Below are 19,491 nucleotides of genomic sequence, written 5' to 3'. Positions count from 1 at the left end.
CCCAACATAGGAAAGAAATAAAATCCATGAAACTGATCCAAACAGATATCCAGGAGATTAAAACTTCCATTGAAAGTATACACAGCAGAACCACCCAGTATGAGGACAGAATATCAGATATAGAAAGATAGAAGACAATTTGTGACCATGAAAGGAAAGTTTTGTTGGCTTTTTTTTTGGTACTGAGGATCTAACTCAGGACCTTGTGCTTATGAGGCAGGCAGTGGCACCACTGAGCTAAATCCCCAGCAGGAAAGATTTCTTACAAATAGCAAGAGAGCATGAAAAATCAATCCAACAGATGCTAGATGATGCAAAGAAGAATAACATAACATTGATCAGAGTCAATAAAAAAGCAGAAAATAGCACAAATGACCTTAAAAACCTGTTCACAGAAGTAATGGCAGAAAACTTCCCAAGCAGGAAAAAAGAATTTGACCTACAAATGAGTGAGGCATATAGAACTTCAATTTCTCATGATCAAAATAATTCTATACCAAGAGACATTATAGTCCAGTGTCCAGAAATTCAGCACAAGAACAGAATATTCAAAGTTGTTAGAGAAAAGAAATAGATCACCTGTAAAGGAAAGCCCCTCAGAATCATGGCCTACTTCTCAACATAAACCCTCAAGTCAAGAAAAGCTTGGAGTGAAAAGGCAGGAAGGAGGGAGAAAGGAAGGAAAGGACAAGAAAAAAAGTGAAAATAGAAGGAAAAAAATGGAAACAAGCTTTTGTACATAGGGAGGGGAGGGGGCCTGAGGGGGAGAGTGGGATAAAATAAAATAAAATTTATTTTTAAAAAAGAAGTTAAAAAAAAAAAAAGACAGAAAATCTTGGAGTGAAGTATTTCAAGCCCTAAAAGAAAACAACCTCCAACCCCAATTGATGTACCCTGCAAAACTGTCTTTCAAAATTGATGGAGAAATAAGATACTTCCATGACAAAGAACACCTGAAAAAATTCATGACCACCAAATCAGCACTCCAAAATGTTCTGAATGAATTCTAGACAGAGATAAGGAAGATTACAACTCCATGAACCCCCTCACAGAATGAATCTACCAGGCAAGGCAAGCAATTAAACTGAGGGGAAAAATGGTGAAACAATAGGACCATAACATGACAAGGATAAGTCAATACATATCAGTTATAGCCATCAATGTAAATGGTTTCAATTCACCAATCAAAAGAAATAGGCTGGCAGAATTGATCAAGAGGCGAGTTCCAGGGGCCGGGGATTTAGCTCAGTGGTTTCACTGCCTGCCTTGCAAGCGCAAGGACCCGAGTTCGATCCCCAGTACGAAAAAAACCCCAAAAACTGAAAGCTTTCACTCTAAAATCAGGAACAAGTCAGAGGTGGTGGTGCACACCTGTAATCCCAGCACTGGGGAGGCTTAGGCAGGAGGACTTCAGCAAATTCAAAGCCAGCCTGGACTACATGGTGAGTTCAAGGCTAGCCCGGACTACATAGCAAGACCTTGTTTCAAAACACACACACACACACACACACACACACACACACACACACACACACACCCCTCTAAAATTAGGAACATGATAAGGATGTCCACTGTCTTCACTCTTATTCAGTATAGTGTATAGTTCTGGAAACATTAGTCAGATCAATTAGACAAGAGAAAGAAATACAGAAATAAGGATAGGAAAGGAAGAAGTTAAATTATCATTATTTACAGAAGACACGACACTCTAGAAGATCCAAAAACTCCACCAGAATACTTACAGCTTCCTTGCTTGCTTGCTTTCGTACTGGGGATCAAACTGAGGACCTTGCACTTGCTAGGCAGTCACAGTGTCACTGAGCTACACCCCAGCCTGAGACTTCCAGATTTTTTTTAAAGCAAAACATTTACTGGTACATTTTAGATATACATGACAATACTCATCATAGGGAATTTGCACCTGTACATGATATATCCTGCCTCTTCCTTTTTTCTCAATAAAGCAAGTTTTCTTAAAACAGGGCAACCTGAAAGATGACATTTATGTACTTTACTAGTTTAAGGTTGGTTGTAGGTGGGACTTAAACTCAGAAAAGCGTTAGATCTACTACTCAATAAAAATTTTTGGGCCGCGTATTTAGCTCAGTGGTTCCATCACTTGCCTTGCAAGTGCAAGGACCCTAGTTCAATCCTTGGTACCAAAAAAAAAAAAAAAAAAAAAAAAATTTTGTCATTTTCCCATTCTTTCCTTACCAGGAAAACCTCAAAGAATAATGCTTTCCCTGCTTTCTACACTATTTCATGCAGAGGTTAAGACACCTAGGTTGGGAGTTGCAGCTCAGTGGTAGAGCACTTCCCTACCATGCACTTTAGGATGGGGCTCTTGGTCCATTCCCCAGCACTAGAAATTAAAAGGAAAACCTGGTTCTAACATTTAGGAGCACCAAAATCCTAGGAAATGGCCATTACTACAGGGGGCTATTTAGCCTTTGCCTATTTTTAAAAATTTGTATTAAAATCTAGTGAGGTCCGGGGATTTAGCTCAGTGGTTCCACCTCCTGCCTTGAAAGCTCAAGGACCTGAGTTCGATCCCCAGTACCAAAAAAAGACATAAAATCTAATGAGGTTCAGTGAGATATAAAGAAACAGTTTTAGAGTTAGCATCACAACATATACAAGAAATTATTAGCTAAGAGGTGATCAAAAACTGACATAAAGCCTTTATTCCATTTAATACGCCATTGTTTTTTCCTATACCATAGAAATTTGGTGTCAGATCAAATACTAAAGGAAAAAAAGTAAAAGCTTTGTTTTTTGAATTTGTAAAATCTTGACAGCAATTTTTCAATGGTGCAAAAGATGAATGACCAACCTTAGACTTTTGGCGGGGGTGGTGATGGTGGCAAGGGCTGGAGGCTTTTTTTCTCCTAACAACTTTACCTCCAAAAGAAAAACAGGTTGAAGTTAAACAGACTTTATTGAAATAATTCCTCCCCCTTTTTAGAACTTTCATGATGATAAATTTCAGATAAGGATTTTTTGAAAAAAACAAGTGCTGCAAGTTGTTGCAAATTAAATAAATTTCATTCTGAACTTCCTCTCCTCTCCAGTGAAAACTGCAAAGCTAATTTAGCTGCAAAACTATTTTTAATTGTAATCCTTAGCTTTAGAAAAGCAATCTTCTTAATTTTGTGGCTACTGATATTTTTCTTCATTGGTACAGGTAGGTTAAAAATACTGGCTCTTTTTTCCTTTTTTTTTGCCTAGACTTCTTGATTTAATAACCAAATTCAGGAGGATAGCTGGATACAAAGTCAACACTCAAAAATCAATAGCCTTTCTGTACATGAATAACAAACTCACTGACAGAGAACTTAGGGATACCATAACTTTCACAATAGTATCCAAAAAAATGAAATACCTAGGAAGCAATATAATGAAGGAAGTAAAAGATCTTTACATGGAAAACTACAGTACTCTGAAAAAGGAGATTGAAGAGGATATCAGAAAATGGAAAGATATCTCTTATTCTTGGGTAGAAAGAACCAGTCTAATGAAAATGGCCATACTTCCAAAATTATTATACAGATTTAATGCAATCCTAATTAAAATTCCAATAGCATATCTCACAGAATTAGAGAAAAGCAATCCTAAAATTCATTTGGAACCAGAATAGATCTAGAATAGCAAAAGCAATTCTGAGCCAAAAAGGCAGGGCAGGGGGCATCACAACCCCTGAGTTGAAATTGTACTACAAAGCTACTGTGATAAAAACAGCATGGTACTGGGGGAAAAAAAAAGACTCAAGGATCAATGGAACAGATTTGAAGATGCACGAACAATTCCAAACATACTTAGCCACCTTATCTTTGACAAAGGAGCCAAACATTTTCACTGGAAGAAAGAGAGCCTCTTTAATAAATGGTGCTGGAAAAACTGGTTTCCACATGGCAAAGATTAAAACTAGACCCATAACTTATTGTTTTATTTTTATAATTTTTTTTGACACAGGGTATTACTGTCTAACAAAGCTGGCTTTGAACTTACTATGTAGCCCAGGCTGCCCTTGAACTCGGAGTGAGCCTCCTGCCTCAGACTTCCAAGTTCTGGGATTACAGGCATGTGTCACCATTCCCAGCTAGACCCATATCTTTCACCATGCACTGAACTCAAATCAAATTGGATCAAAGCCTTATGATAAATGTTATCTTTATATATATCTAAAATGTACCAATAAGTGTTTTGCTAAAGAAACCCAAAACACAAAATGGTTTAAAGATCTACATATTAAAACAGAAACACTAGGACTGGGGATTAAGCTCAGTGGTTTCACTGCCTGCTTAGCAAGCATATCTCAGGTTTTTTTAAAAAAATTAATTTTAGAGCATGGATAAACACTAATTTTATTTCAACCACACATGTAAAAATAAATGTCATTTGAATGATGTATAACCTCTTACTTACTTATTTAGAAGTGTCCCAGCCCTTTTATTTATTTATTGTTTTGTTTTGGTTTTGGAAGACAGGGTCTCACTACGTAGTTCAGGTTGGACTTGAACTCACTATGTAGCCCATACTGGCCTCAAACTCACTGCAATCTTCCTGCCTCAGCCTCCTGAGTATGTGTGCCACCACTCCCAACAGAAGAGTAGGAAAATAAATAAATAAATAAAATTAAAAACAAAAAAAAAGAAGAGGAGTAGGATGGAGCCCATTGAAAGCCTATACATCCTGTACTCCCAGGTGGTCTCCCATCCAATCTCTAACCAGGCCCTACCCTGTTTAGCTTTTAAGATCATGTGAGATCTTGATCACATGAAGGTGCTACGGTTGAAGAAGACCAATACAAGCTTCCAGAAAGAAAAAAAAATTCAGGAAGGGGGATTAAAACCTGGGCCTTTGCAGTGAGCTACTTCCTTAGGCCCTTTCTATTTTTATTTTGACACAGGGTCTTGCTAAGTCCCTAAGTTGTCCAGGCTGGGCTCCAACTTAAGATTCTCCTGCCTCAGCCTCCCAGAGTCCTTGGGTTACACATGTGCACCCCTGCCCTGCTCCAGAAATCTTTAAAGTAGAAAGAGGCCAGTGCTAAGACAGGGTCTTTACTTACTGAAAATAATCACTGTCCTTGAAAAAAAATGCGTATTTCTGACGTAGAAACTTGACATGTTTATCCTTGACAGCTTTTCTGGCCTGTGCTATATCAGAAGCTTTCTTCTCAGGCTGGGAAACTGAGGCAATTATCTGTGGAGAAAAAAGCTATGGGTAGTCAGGGTCTATCTCCTTGCAGGACATTTTTGTGGTCAAGCAGCAGATTCAACCTCCTCTCTCTGTTATTGTCTCCGGACATGACTTTGCTGCTGTGCACAAATGATCATGTCCTCAAGAGGGGCTATCTTTTGATTCAGTAAGATTTACTGGGTGCCTACTATGTGCTGTGTATTCTTCCGCATGTTGGGGATAGGTCAGTAAGTACAACCATAATCACAGTTTGTCAGACAAAACAAGCATAAGTCGTTAGAGGGTTGTTGAATGTGGAGAAAAGAATAGACAGAAACCTGTATATGGAGACCTGAAGAAGAACGGGGATGTTATTTAAACAGAGGGAACAGCATGTAGGAAGGCCCGGAGTTGAGAAGCATGAATGAGATAAAGATGAAGAACACTGACAGGTTCAGCATAACTAGGAGAGATTTTGAATTTTGTCCTAAAGATGAAAACAGAGTCAGTTCAGGCAAAGTGCAGTGAGAAACAGCGCGGCCTGCTTCCCCAGGGTCCTCCGTGTCCTCCGGGCGATGGCGGTGGGTGACCTGGGGGCCCCGAGGATGGGCCGCACCTCTGCCCTGCAGCCTCTTCGATCCCTCGCTGTGACTGCCCACTGGCTGGGCCCCGGCTGGCTTTGAAGAACAGGTGAACCGCTCCCCTAAATCCACTTCAATAACCTGATGGCGGCGGTGGCCTCGGAGCCAGAACCTCTCAGACCGAAGGGTCTCCCGGTCCCGCCTTGCTGGCCTTGGCAAAGCCCGCTCCAGCAGTCGAGGACGTGGTGCCTTGCAGCAGCTGCAGCGAGGCGTGGTGAGAAGAAAGGCGGCCTCCGCACCGTGGCGGAGGGTCGTTACACCGAGGGCCCTTACACCGAGGGCCGGAGAGGGCGGGTCTGAAAGCTTGGCCACTTCTGGCCATAGAACTGCGCAGATCCGGGTCCTGAGGTGACTGCTGTGTTGCAGTGGTGGAGGAGACCGCACCTCCTTGTGACAGGAATAAAGGCCTCACCTTCCTTGGAAGGTGAGGGAGCTCAGGCCACGGACGGGTGGAAAGGCTGGCGGGCATTGGGCAGTTGCGGAAGAAGGAAATTTAAAGTAACATTCCACGATTGGCTAATTGGAAATGCCCACCACCTTTGGGAAGATTTACCGGCAGTTTTCAGAACGCCTATGTATATAGTACGAAAAAGCTGCTCTCAACATTCCCCCAACCTTTTAAAAGAAAACTTGCTGCATGTGGACAATATAGACGTAAAGAAGTTGCCGACGAGTGATAAAGTAGTTGGAAAAACCACACGTCTTGGAAACGCCCATTTAAAAAAAAAATGCAAGAAACGTTTTCTGAAAGTGACTTTGAAATGAAGCTGGGTAGACCACCTGGAGAAGCGACACTAGGAGGGATTCTTGTCTGCATTTGCTCTGTGAGTTAGAGGACTCGGAGAAGACAGAAGAGAAGAATGTCCAGTACCAGACTGGTTAGACGTAGAAGACGTTGCTTGTTTTGTAACCATTGTTTTGTGTGTGCATTGTAGCCCTCATTAGTATGTATATAATTGACAATGCTAAGTACTTTATTGAACCATTTGATCTTTTGAGATAATTCTCAAGTGCCTGATACATGTTAAAAAGTAGTAGTAGTAAGGCCTGGAATTTAGCTCAGTGGTTTCCGCCTTCTGCTGTGCAAGCTCAAGGACCCGAGTTCAATCCCCAGTACCAAAAAAAAAAAAAGTAGTCGTAGTAAAATAACACATTTTGTAAATTTCTTTTTGTTAGAATTCACATGAAGTTTTATTTTGTGGGGTGAGTAGGCAAACCTCCTCTTGAGTAGTACACATTGTGTATGCACTGGTTCTCAGAAGAGAAGGAAATGCAGAGCGCTGTGCTAGTGCACTTATAGCAAGGCAAGTTACTATTGTCCCTTATGTCTGTGCATTTTTACTTTGCCGTGTATGTAGGGTACGTAAAGGATAAATGAGACCTTATACAACATCTAGTCTTGCTAGATGTTAAAGAGGTTGCCAGTTTTGTTAAAGGTAGAGTTAGTAAACTAAAAAAACAAAAACAAAAACAAAAAAAAGATGAAAAACAATTGTTGAACCAGGAGTGGTGGTGCATACCTGTAATCCTAGCACTTAGGAGGCTGAGACAGGAGGATCACCATGAATTTGAGGCCAGCCTGGGCTACATAGTGAGTTCAAGGCCAGCCTGAGCTACATAGTGAGACCCTGTCTCAAAAACCAAAAATGGGAAAAATAATTAGGGGAATAATCCTGCAGAAGGGAACAATTAAATTTGTGTTTTGAAGAGGAAACTGGCCACTGGGTATGATGGCCCACACCTGTGATCCCAACGCTTGGGAGGTTGATGCAGGAGGCACACGAGTTCAAGTCTGGCCTGAACTACATGGTACGATCCTGTCTCAAAACAAACAGGGAAACTGGCAATTGGACAGGACCTTTTCAGTCTTTATGCCTAGGTAGACTTATTCTCATCTGAGTACACAAATGGACCTGTCTTAGTTGCTTTCTTTCTTTGCCTTAGTTTCAATCACAAGTAGGAAATGCTCCCACTACCACATAGAGTGTGTTATGAGGGGAGATGGTAGGACAGTGTAGGGAGATTGGAGCGGGGTAGTGTAGAAGAATAATTAAAGCTGATAACTCCAATCCTGGCTTGGGTTTTCTTTTTTTTTTTTTGAGACAAGGTCTTGCTTTGTGTTCAGACTGGCCCTGAACTCACTTTGTAGCCCAGGCTGGCCTCAAACTTGTGCGATTCTCCTGCCTCTGGCTCCCAAGTGCTGGGGTTACAGGCATGCACCACCACGCCTGGCTTCTATTATTATTATTGTTGTTATTTTAACTTTTTGATTTTTTTTTTGTTACCAGGGATCAAACTTGGGACCTTGCACTTGCAAGGCAGGCACAGTGCCACTGAGCTAAATCCCCAGCTCATAGTTTAGCTTTTTGAGACAGGGTCTCACTATGTAGTCCAAATTGGTCTCAAAGTTGCAGTGATCTTCCTGTCTCAGACTCCTGAGTGTTGGGATTACAGCCATGTGCCACCATACTCAGCATGGCTTGGTTTTTCTCAGAAACCTAAACCCAAGCTGAGCAGAGTGGCTGATATCTGAAATCCCAGCCACTGAGGAGGCTGAGACAGGAGGATCACAATTTCAAATCCATCCTAGGCAATTCAATGAGCAAACTCCTGTCTCAGTATAAAAAGGGATATGGGCCGGGGATTTAGCTCAGTGATTCTGTCGCCTCCTTCAAAAGCGCAAGGTACTGAGTTTGATCCCTGGTACAAAAAAAAAAAAAAAAGAATAAAAAGGGATGTAACTAAGTATGAGATCCTGAGTTCAATCTCACAAAAACAAGCCTCAAGCAGGCAAACAAACAAACCTAAACCCAAACTGTCTTTCAACTTCTTTCCTTGTAACCACATGACCTAGAGCCAGGTGTGGTGGCACACACCTATAATCCCAGCAGTCGGAAGGCTGAGGCAGGAGGATTGTCAAGAGTTTGAGGCCAAAGTGAAATAAATAGGACACACATGTGTAAATACTAAATAGTTTCTCTGGTGTGAAAAACTAAAAGTGTAAATAAGGATCAAAATGTATAACTGATATTGTGAAATAGGAAGAAAAGGTCTAAAGGAGTAGGGGAAGTAGGAAGAGTAGGGGAAAGGAAAGAAGGGAAAAGAAAAAATATGAGAAAAGGAAAAAATGGAAACAAAGCCTTTGTAAATAGGGAAGGGTGGAGGGGGTGAAGGGAGGGCAGGGAAATGGGGAAAAAATAAGAACCAAGATACATCATGTAAAGGTACAAGATCCCAATGATGAATGTAACTGTATTGTATACCTAAAATGTACCAATAAACGTAATGGAAAAAAAAAAAGAGTTTGAGGCCAGCCTAGGCTACATAGTGAGTTCAGGGCCAGCCTGAACTGCAAAATGAGACCCTATCTCAAAGCAAAACAAAACAAAATAAAACATAACAAACAAACAAAACAAAACATAACCTAAGAACACAGTTGTCAGATTTCAAACCACATAGGGTTAAATAGAACCCTTGGACCTGAGGACTCTCTCTGCTGTTCTCTTTTGCTTTCCAGTGATTCTTTGAGCAGAGCCTTGGCTTAGCTTGGAGCTGATACTCACAAGCTGAGATGGTGCTGCCACGCTGAGATGAGACCCAGGCCTGCACCGAACATTGCAGCTGCCCAAAGAACAGCTGGTTAAGCCCTCAGCAGCTGCAGCAGCTGGGATTCTGCCCAACATTTGAGCTGTGCTTAATCCCATTTCCCCTACACACATCCTGCCCTAGTTACCTGGCTAGTCTATAGCATCTCACAGACTCTTTAAGTATAGATATCACAGATCTCTTCCTTAACTAACCTGTAGCCTAATGTTACCCATCTTCTTCTGGATGCAGCTGTCCAAAAGTGCCTGGGGTCTCCCACAGGAAGGAGAGTGGGGCCTCCCCTACTTCTCTCTATCAGTCCTTAAACTGATGAGGGTGGACTATTCTTCAAATTGCCTGAATTTTACTGTTAGAATTTCCTAAAGATGAAGGATTTTCTCTAGTGGGACAAGGAGGTGGGTTTCTTTATTTTTGGAGGACTCTATACCAAGGCCTAGAGACTCTTGGGAGTGTGTCGGGGAGTTTCAAGCATCATACCAGTGGTTGTTACTTTTAAACTGGCTGCTTGCCAATGAACTGTTATTCTACAGTGATAAACAATAAGGCTGTATATTCTCTTCGGGTCCCATTCACCAGCTGTGTGACCTTGAGGAAGTCACTTGGTATGAGTTGCCAGAGGCCACCATGAGGTGCTTGGAAGAGGTTGGAAGATTTAAACAAGGCATATTAACACAAAAGGGGCAGGGCGGTTCCTCTTAGCTCCAAAGCCTTGACTCCCTCCCTCCAACAGATATTTATCAAACCCTGTAATACCAATAGGGTTTGTACTGTGCTGAAGATTCTGATCATTTTCTTCTTCAAGGTCTCGCTTAGGCAGTTCAGTTTGGCCTTGAACTCACTATGTAGCCCAGGCTGGCCTCAGCTCACACTGATACTTCTGCCTCAGCCTCCCGAGTGCTGGGATTACAGGCATAAACACCTCGCCTGGCTTTATTTTGTTGTTGTAGATGTTGAGATGAGGTCTCACAATGTTGCCCAGGCTGGTCTCTAACCCATGGGCTCAGGTGAACCTCCGTCTTCTCAGTCTCCTTCCTGCTGAGGTTACGTGTGTGTGTGTGTGTGTGTGTGTGTGTGTGTGTGTGTCACACCCAGCTTTTTTTTTAGACAAAGTCTTTGCTGTAGTGCTCAGGCTGGCCTCCCAGACTCTTGAGCTCAAGGGACCCTCCCATTCCAGCTTCCCAAGTGGCAGGAGCAACAGCCATCAAGCATCATCCCTGGCTCCACACTCCTAACTCCTATTCAGAATGCCTTTTATGAGTTTCTTTTTCTTTTTGTTTTTTCTTTTGGTACTGAGGATCGAACTTGGGACCTTGTGCTTATGAGGCAGGCAGCGGCAGCACCACTGAGCTAAATCCCTGGTCCTTCAGAATGCCTTTTGTCTGAATCCTCCCTACCTGTCTGCTACCTAGACCGTGCCATCATCTTCCCTTCTTGTGCACTGGCTTTCTATTAGGGCTCTGCATTTAGCTCCAAGCCCTCTACGGGAGATCTCTTCCATAAGGCCACCAGTCCTGCACAGGGCCAGCAGTGCAATCCTCACAGAGCACAGTTATCTCAAGGTACTGTTCTACTTCCAGGAGAAAGAGCAAAAATTCTACTGCTTATTGCAGTGTTTCCCAAGTATTATACTACTTTCGTGACTATGTCCCTAGCCCCTCATCACCCAGAGGGTTGATTGATTTTTTGAGTCTCCATCAAAAAGATCTTTCTTTCTTTCTTTCTTTCTTTCTTTCTTTCTTTCTTTCTTTCTTTCTTTCTTTCTTTCTTTTTCACACAGGGGATTGAATGCAAGGCCTTCACACAGATCTACACTCTCAGCCCCTTCAAAAAAAATTTTATTTTTATGCTAGGCATGGTGGTACATGCCTATAATCCTTCACACTCTGAAGGCTGAGGCAGAAGGATCACTGTGAATTCAAGGACAGTTTGGGCTACATAGTTCAAGGCCAGCCTGAACTACACAATGAGACCCTGTCTCAAACAAACAAACAAACAAGCACAGTTTGTTTACAGTTCCAGAGGGAACTGAATTACAGCTGGAGAAATTAGACTAATGCTGCTTACCTCCAGATTTATTACATAAGAAAAATAAATGCCTATTTTTTAAGGTATTATAACTGCGTGTTTCTGTTACTGCAACCAAATAGGTGGTTAACATTCAAGTGACTACAACAAACCGAATATTACCAAGGCCAGGTTAGTGGTTGGGCGCTCAATATCGAGGTTTCTACGACAGATGTCATAGATGGCCTCGTTGTCTACCATGAAGGCACAATCAGAGTGCTCCAGGGTGGTGTGGGTGGTGAGGATGGAGTTGTAGGGCTCAACTACAGCTGTGGAAACCTGGGGGCTGGGTAAATGGAGAACTCCAGCTTGGACTTCTTGCCGTAGTCAACAGAGCGAGACTGCTGTAGGATAACGATAGCCACAATATTTTGCAATTCTTCTCATCAAGAAATAGAGTCTATTTCCCATGCGTTGAATCTGGGCTGGCCTTGTAACTTGCTCAGACTAATAATGTGTGGCAGAAGGCACCATGTTGTTGGGTTGGTTCTAGAGCCTTTTTGTCTGTTTGTTTTTTGAGACAGAGTCTTGCTGCACAATTTAGGTTGCCTTTGAACTCACGGAGATTATCCTACCTCAGCCTCTCTAGTGCTAGAATAATAGGTGTGGGGCACCAATGCTCTGCCAGTTCCAGAGCCTTTTGCCCTCCCAGAAGCTTGTGCTTCCATAAAGGGAACCTCCAGCTGTATGGGTAAGTGAGGAGAGACACAGGGAGAGACACGCAGCTCAACCACAGCCAGTACCAAAGTCCTGGACATGAGTGAGGCCTTCCCCTCTCAACAGAGCCTAGAGCTGCCTGGAGCCACATGAGGGACTCCAGGAGAAGCAGAGAAGAGAGGCAAACTCAACCCCTGGGTTCCTGCAAAACAATACATTGTTGTTTTAGGTCGCTAAGTTTTGATGGTGTTTATTATGCATGGACCACAGATACATCATTAGGGAGGTAACTGCTTCTACAGAAAACCTAGGAGCTCTGGAGCCCTCCCTGTACAATTAATTCCATTAAGAGGAGACAAGTAACATGACTTCCATGAAAACACAGTAAAAGTAGTTTCACTTTTCACAGAGATACTTGAAACAGCTTTCTGAATATATTTTATCTTTATTTTGTCTCAGTTGTTTGAGACATAGCAATGTATGTTGCTGCCACTAGAAATGTTATTGTTGTCCATCTACCCAACATTAGGGCAGTTTATTCCTTTTGTTTGATCCTATATTTGTGATCTTTATATATGCACACTCTTTACAAAACAACCACTAACGCATTGTTGTAAAAAGTGATTTATATTTAATGAACAATTTACTTATTTATCTGTTTATCTCACAGGCTAAGCACTTGCTCTATCACTGAGCTACACTCCCAGCTCTGTGAGCAAATATTTAATAAACAAATACCTTGGTCCTGAAATTATGCAAGTTTTATAGACTGAATTGCTAAATATGTCTTTCTTTTTCACAGTGCTAGAGATTAAATCCAAGGCCTTGTGTATGCCAGGCAAGCTCTTTACCACTAATCTTCATCCCTAGTCCTAAACATTTTTTTTGTGGTACCGGGTATCAAACTCGGGACCTTGTGCTTTCTTGGCAGGCAGGGTGCCACTGAGCTAAATCCCCCTTTTTAAAAAAAAAAATCCTCTTGGCCTCAGGCTCCCAAGTACTGGGATTACAGACATGCACCATCACGGCTACCACAGCAAAGGTTTTAGGGACAGATTAGTCTAGGCATGGTGGCACACACCTATAACTCAGCATTTAGAAAGCTGAGGCAAGCTGGGTGTGGTGGTGCACGCCTGTAATCCCAGCACTTGGGAGACTGAGGCAGGAGGATCCACCTGAGTTTAAGGCCAGCCTGGGCTACACAGTGAGTTCAGAGCCAGCCTGAACTACAAAGTGAGAACTTGTCTCAAAAGAAAAAAAAAGAAGGCTGAGGTAGGAGTTTGAGGCCCACCTGGGCTACATAGTGAGTTCAAGGCCAGCCTGAACTACATAGTGAGACCTTGACTCAAAAAAAAAAAAAAAAAAAGAGGAAGTGGCTCTTTAAAACAATTTTTATAGATCTGAATTTTATTTATTTATTTAGTAGTATTGGTACTGGGAATTGAACCCAGGACCTTTGTACTGAGTTACATCCCCAGACCTTTTTTATTTTTAATTTTTTTTTGGTTTGTTTGGTACCTGGGATCGAACTCAGGACCTTGCACTTGTGAGGCAGGTGGTGGCACCATTGAGCTAAATCCACAGCTTTATTTTTAATTTTTTTTTTTTTTGGTACCAGGGATCAAACTCCGGTCCTTGCGCTTACGAGGCAGGTGGCGGAATTTATTTTTAAGTTTTGAGACTGGGTCTCCCTAAATTGCCCAGGCTGGGCTTGAATTTGCAATCCTCCTGGCTCAGCTTCCTGAGTAGCTAGGATTACAGGTGTGTGCCACCATGCTCCATCTGGACTTTCCATTTTGTTGGGGTTTTTTTATAGTGGATTTTTGTTTGTTTTGTTTTGTTTTTTGGTACCAGGGATCAAACTTAAGACCTTGCACTTGTGAGTCAGGTGACAGCAGCACTGAGCTAAATCCCCAGTCCTGGACTTTCTGTTTTTTAAGCATTTGACAAGGCTCTATAGCTTTGTAAAGTCTGTCCATCAGTATAATCTAAAGACCCACTTCTTTAGGGCCTTCCAGAAGAAATAAATTCTTCAAACTATTTGTGTAAGTAAGAGTCAGTATTTCCATCTGTCAGATAAGTATAGAGCTGTCCATCATTTGGATCTCAGGAATAAATATCACCTCCATAGGCTTCCTCAGACATCATATAAAAAGGAGGGTTACTCTTTTAGGAGTACTCTCTAGCCTATTAAATCCCCCTTTTCTCTTCCACTGAGTTGTTCCTGAGCTACATCCTTAGCCTTTATTTTTATTTTTATTTTTTTTGAGGCAGTGTCTCACTATGTAGCTCAAGCTGGCCTCAAACTTGAAGTGATCCTCCTGCCTCAGCCTCCAGAGTGCTGGGATTACAGGCATGTGCCACCATGCCTGGCTTAATAACTGCTATTTCTAAATACAGTATCTATATTTAGAATTAGCTCAAAATGGGCATGGTGGCACATGTCTGTAATCCCAGCACTCTGGGAGGCTGAGGTAGGATTGCAAGTTTGAGACCAGCCTGGGCAATTTAGTGAGACCGTGTCTAAAATAAAATAAAATAACCTGGGGATATGGTTCAGTATGGAGGCTCTGGGTTCAATCTCCAGCAACCCCTTCCAAGTTAAAATAGCTCAGACTCCTTTATGTTGCCTGGCTTTCACTTTCTTCTTAGACTTTATCTGTTTTAGGCTAAGTGGTTTTTTGTTTTGTTTTGTTGTTGTTGTCTTGTTTTTAGAGACAGAGTCTGGCTATGTAGTCCAGGGTGGCCTTCAACTCAGTATTGTAGCCCAAGCTGGCCTTCAACTCTTGGCAATCTTCCTGCCTCAGCCTCTGAAGTGCTAGGATTACAGGTGTGCCCCTTCATGCCCTGCTGAACACTGATTTCTTTGTCTATGCCCCCTCCCCCACTTTTTTTATACCTGTGTTGGGAATTGAACTCAGGACCTTGTGTTTGCCACTGAGCTACAACACCAGCCTCTCCATCAATAAAATTTAAATTCTTCGAGAGCAGAGACCTTGTCTTCAAATTTTTATTTCCTAAGCCAGAGCAATGTCTGTAGTATATGACCAGTAAATATTTGTTGAATAAATAAGTGATTCATTATAATGATGATAACGAAAACTCAAGCTCCCCAGTTACACATTTTAGCAATTTTCTCAAGAATAAGAATTGCTAGCTGGGTGTGGTGCCGCTTGCCTGTGATCCCAGCACTTGGCTGAGGCAGGAGGATCACTGCGACTTCGAAGCTACCCAGGACTACATAGTGAGTTCAAGACCAGACTGAACTACATAGCAAGACCTTGTCTCATAAAACAAAACAAAACAAAACAACAATAAGAATTACCGTTGTGAAGTTAGATCCTGGAAAATTGTGAAGCCTAATAACGACAGCTCTGTGATTGAACGCTGGGGAAAGTGGAGGGAATATACTGAACTTTTTGGCCTTTTTTCCTAGCCAAGGAACCCAGAGACCTTGCAAAACGGAGACCTGGGATCTTTTTTTTTTTTTTTTTGTACCGGGGATTGAACTCGGGACCTTGCACTTGCGAAGCAGGCGGCGGCACCACTGAGCTAAATCCCCGGCCCGGCCTGGAATCTTTTGATCTGAAAGTCCAGTCCAACCACAATGGGTATTTTTCTTCACTCTTCTTGGCAACCACTTCTTGGCAGGCTGCAAATGCGCAAATGCCTCTAGGACCCCGGGTTCCTTTCTGTTTCTTTATGAATGAACCGGCTCACATCTACGCACGCGCAGCTGCCTGCTCTCCCGCTCCACGTGAGACCCACCCTTCTCTCCGGCTGGCGGCCCCGCCTTAATCCTTTCTAATGGACCAATGGAGAGGGGGCTGGGGGCGGAGCCCGGAGCGGCAGGGCACTGAAGTTCCCCGGCGCCGGCTCCTTCGCCTTAGTCGGGCAGTGTTGTGATCACGTGGCCAGCTCCAGGCGCGGCGCCTGTTTTGGTTTTTCTTTGGCTTGCTTGGGGCAGCTGCGGCGCGAGCGACTTTCCCGGTTCGGTTGCCTTTTCGGGCTTTCTTGGCCCGCATTTTGCAAGCCCCTTGGGGCTGGTTCCTGCCATGCCGCTGGTCCGCTACAGGAAGGTGGTCATCCTCGGGTACCGCACTGTAGGTGAGTACCGCCCCGCGCAGAGCGGGAACGCGCCCCGGGCAGCCGCGGTGACATCGAAAAATGCGAGGTTCAGAAAGATTGGGGCTAAAGGCTGAGATGTGTCAAGGGCTGCAGGAAGCGGAGCACGTAAGGGTTAATGTGGACTTGGCTGCTGGAACATCAGAATAGTCCTCTCTGTTCCTCCGGGAGTAGGGGTGGAGTCGGAATTTGAAGGCGCCGGCGCGGTTGGAGCAGTCTTCGTGGGGCAAATGGTCGCAGGTGTCCTGGGGCAGGGCGGGGTTTATCTTAGAGAATCTTGGATCTTCTGGGGATGTGGTGGGAAAAGTTGGCTGGAAAGCCTGCCTGAGGGGCTGCAGAATTCGGAAGTATGGCCATAACACAGAGGGCGAGGGTAGGCTAAAGGAAAGCCTTGCTTGAGACATTCACAGACTGGGGTGCTGGTTTGGGGTGTCCTTTGGCTCTGGGCCACAGTATAAAAGGACAAAAATGCTGGGAATGGGTGAATGGAATGCAACTACTTCTGCTCACAGGGAAGACATCTTTGGCACATCAGTTTGTGGAAAGTGAGTTCTTGGAAGGATACGATCCTACAGTGGAGAACAGTGAGTAGTCTTGTCTCCTTTAGTGTGAAGAGGAGGGGACTTGGAGTGCTTGGGTGCCCCGCCCAATTCCATAGTTTGGGATTTCTCTGTTGCCAAGGGCTGATTTATTTAGTCCTTATATCTAATCTCTCTAGCAATCCTGTAGATACGAAGTGCCCTAGAGCTGGGCATGGTGGCCCATGCCTTTAATCCCAGCACTAAGGAGGCTGAGGCAGGAAGATAACCACAAGTACAACACCAGCCTGAATTACACAGTGAGAGCCTGTCTCAAAACAAAAACAAAATAACCCTAGCATGTTGCTCCAGTTTCTTGGAGAACTCTGTGGAACAGATACAATTATGTAACCCCCAGGGTAAAGAATATATGGGTCACACACTGCTGGCTCTACAAGACATGTCATAGTCAAATTTTCTTTTCTTTTTAAATTTTCTTTTCTTTTCAGCTTACAGCAAGATAGTGACTCTTGGCAAAGATGAGTTTCACCTACACCTAGTGGACACAGCTGGTCAGGTACCAATTGGGGGAGGGTATCCAAATATGATAGTTTAGCCCTAGGAGATAAAGTCCGGTAGCCTCTGGTTCATGTGTAAAGCAGTATCACAAGAATAGTATTTTAGCCAGGAATGGTATCACATGTCTATAATCCCAGCATGGGGGCTGAGGCAGGAGGATTGCTGTGAATTTGAGGCCAGCATGGGTTACTTAGTGAATGTGAGGCCAGCCTGAACTACAGAGCAAGACTCTGTCTTAAAAAACAAAAACAAAAGTATTTTAGCTTCTAATAGTGTGCAGGGCTTATTGGAGCTGCTCTACAAATACTTGCTGACAAGAAGTGACTGGAGCAGGGAGTGCCCCAGGGAGGGTCACTTGGATGCCAACCCTCCAGCCTTTGGCATCTCAGTGGTATGGATCTAAGTACTGATGTTTCTATTTCTTGTCAGGACGAGTACAGCATTCTTCCCTACTCATTCATCATTGGGGTCCATGGTTATGTGCTTGTGTATTCTGTCACCTCTCTGCATAGGTAAGTGACCAAGGCTGTGAGTGGGGAACTTGGGAGGACCTGAGGACTTCCCAGAATTAAGGTTATAGCTCCATTTCTTGTATTTAAAGCTTCCAAGTCGTTCAGAGTCTGTACCAGAAGCTACACCAAGGGCATGGGAAGACCCGGTAGGTGGCCCATGGGATAGACACAGTGTAGGGATGAAAAGGTGGGAGAGAGCAGAGAAGTGAACTATCCAAGTCACAGACAAAGCTAGGACATAGATCACTACTGGTTTGATGGGACTTGAAGGCCTGGATGAGAGGGCAATGGGGTCCATGGAACACGGGTGAGAATCTTGTTTCCTGCTGTTTCCTCACAGGTTGCCAGTGGTGCTAGTGGGCAACAAGGCAGATCTTTCTCCAGACAGGTATGTAAATCTCTACTGCTCAGGGAAAAGGAAAGTGAGATGAACTAATAATTAGTCAAGCTCTAGTCCTGGGTTTCTACTGGCTCAAGTCATTTTGCCTCTTTTTATTTCTTTTTTTTTTTTTTAACCTCTTTTTGTTTCTAACTTGGTTAAAAAAAGATAGCCTTGGGCCAGGATTTAGCTCAGTGTTGCTGCCACCTGCCTCACAAGCACAAGGTCCTGAGTTCGATCCCTGGTTCTGGGGGGAAAAAAAAAGAAAAGATAGCCTTTCTATCACAAGAGCCACAGTTGTATTATTTTCAGCCTCAGTTCTGGATTTGCACATTGTTCCTTTACTTACCTATATTTTCTCCTTCAATCTTTGGCTCAAAGCTTGGGGAGGTCAGAAGCATCAGAGGAAGTCTAGATTGTAAAGATTTTACAGAGAACTTGGAGAGGTTGCTATCCTCCATCTTTATGTCTCAAATTTGCTTCCAGAGAGGTGCATGAAGTCCAAGGGAAGAAACTAGCAGAATCCTGGGGCGCAACATTTATGGAGTCTTCTGCTCGAGAGAATCAGGTGCTGGGCTGAATGTTAGGAAGGTGATGGGGGTAGCAGTGTCTTCCTTGTACATTTCTTGGTGGTGGGGATGATGAGGATGTGAAAGTCACCCTAGAGCAAGGTAACACTGGCGCTGAACTGATTTGCCTTGAATGCCTATCCCTTTCTTGTAGCTGACTCAAGATGTCTTCATCAAAGTCATCCACGAGATTGCCCGTGTGGAGAATTTCTATGAGCAAGAGAGTCGGTGCTATCTCATGTGAACCCTTGGTCATGGGGTGACCGCCTCATTTCTGCCCTTGGTACTTGGTAGGCTTCGGTGGGGGCAGACCCTTGGGACTTCACGGGTGTGGTTGCCAGTGTGTCTGGCCCTCTGAGCACACAGTGTGGTACCCTCATATTTGCACACTTTCCCCAGGTCAGTGGCCTGGGTGTCAATGTTTACAAACAGGTAGGGATGTCTCATGGACACTGGTCCCCATCCCCCTGTTTTTGCTAAATGAATTCTGTTACAATTTGTGGGGTTGGTATTTGAGTCCTGGGCATTGTTTATGTAGGGCTGATCCTGTGTAGGTTTTGGGTGTTGGGTGGGTAAGGAGAGCTAGGAACTCCTGAGATAGAGTTGGCTCTGTGGGGCGACAATGTATATATGCAAATAAAATGAGAAATCCGTTGTTGTTGA

The 19,491-nt window shown here is 43.5% G+C and overlaps 1 protein-coding gene across 1 annotated transcript; it reads left to right on the top strand.

Moving 5' to 3' along the window:
- The first annotated feature begins 15,988 nt into the window (after nucleotides 1–15,988).
- Nucleotides 15,989–19,491, top strand: Rhebl1 (RHEB like 1). The gene is made up of 8 exons (XM_004863039.3): nucleotides 15,989–16,253; nucleotides 16,784–16,855; nucleotides 17,299–17,366; nucleotides 17,798–17,880; nucleotides 17,970–18,026; nucleotides 18,221–18,268; nucleotides 18,746–18,827; nucleotides 18,983–19,491. Exons 1-8 carry the CDS (start codon nucleotides 16,202–16,204, stop codon nucleotides 19,070–19,072), a joined length of 552 nt encoding a protein of 183 aa, XP_004863096.1. The 5' UTR covers nucleotides 15,989–16,201; the 3' UTR covers nucleotides 19,073–19,491.

The sequence above is a fragment of the Heterocephalus glaber genome, unplaced genomic scaffold (genome assembly GCF_053883595.1).
Source record: "Heterocephalus glaber isolate CG9 unplaced genomic scaffold, H.glaber_assembly_v1.0 deba00001733, whole genome shotgun sequence".
NCBI lineage: Eukaryota > Metazoa > Chordata > Mammalia > Rodentia > Bathyergidae > Heterocephalus > Heterocephalus glaber.
Note: the sequence above shows the minus strand (reverse complement) of the source record. Positions and strands in the feature narration are given on the sequence as shown.

Coding starts and splice junctions, on each gene's coding strand:
- Rhebl1 (XM_004863039.3), top strand. CDS start 16,202: ATGCCGCTGGTCCGCTACAGGAAGGTGGTCATCCTCGGGTACCGCACT. Junction 16,856..17,298: donor CGATCCTACAGTGGAGAACA/GTGAGTAGTCTT, acceptor TTTTCTTTTCAG/CTTACAGCAAGATAGTGACT. Junction 17,367..17,797: donor TAGTGGACACAGCTGGTCAG/GTACCAATTGGG, acceptor ATTTCTTGTCAG/GACGAGTACAGCATTCTTCC.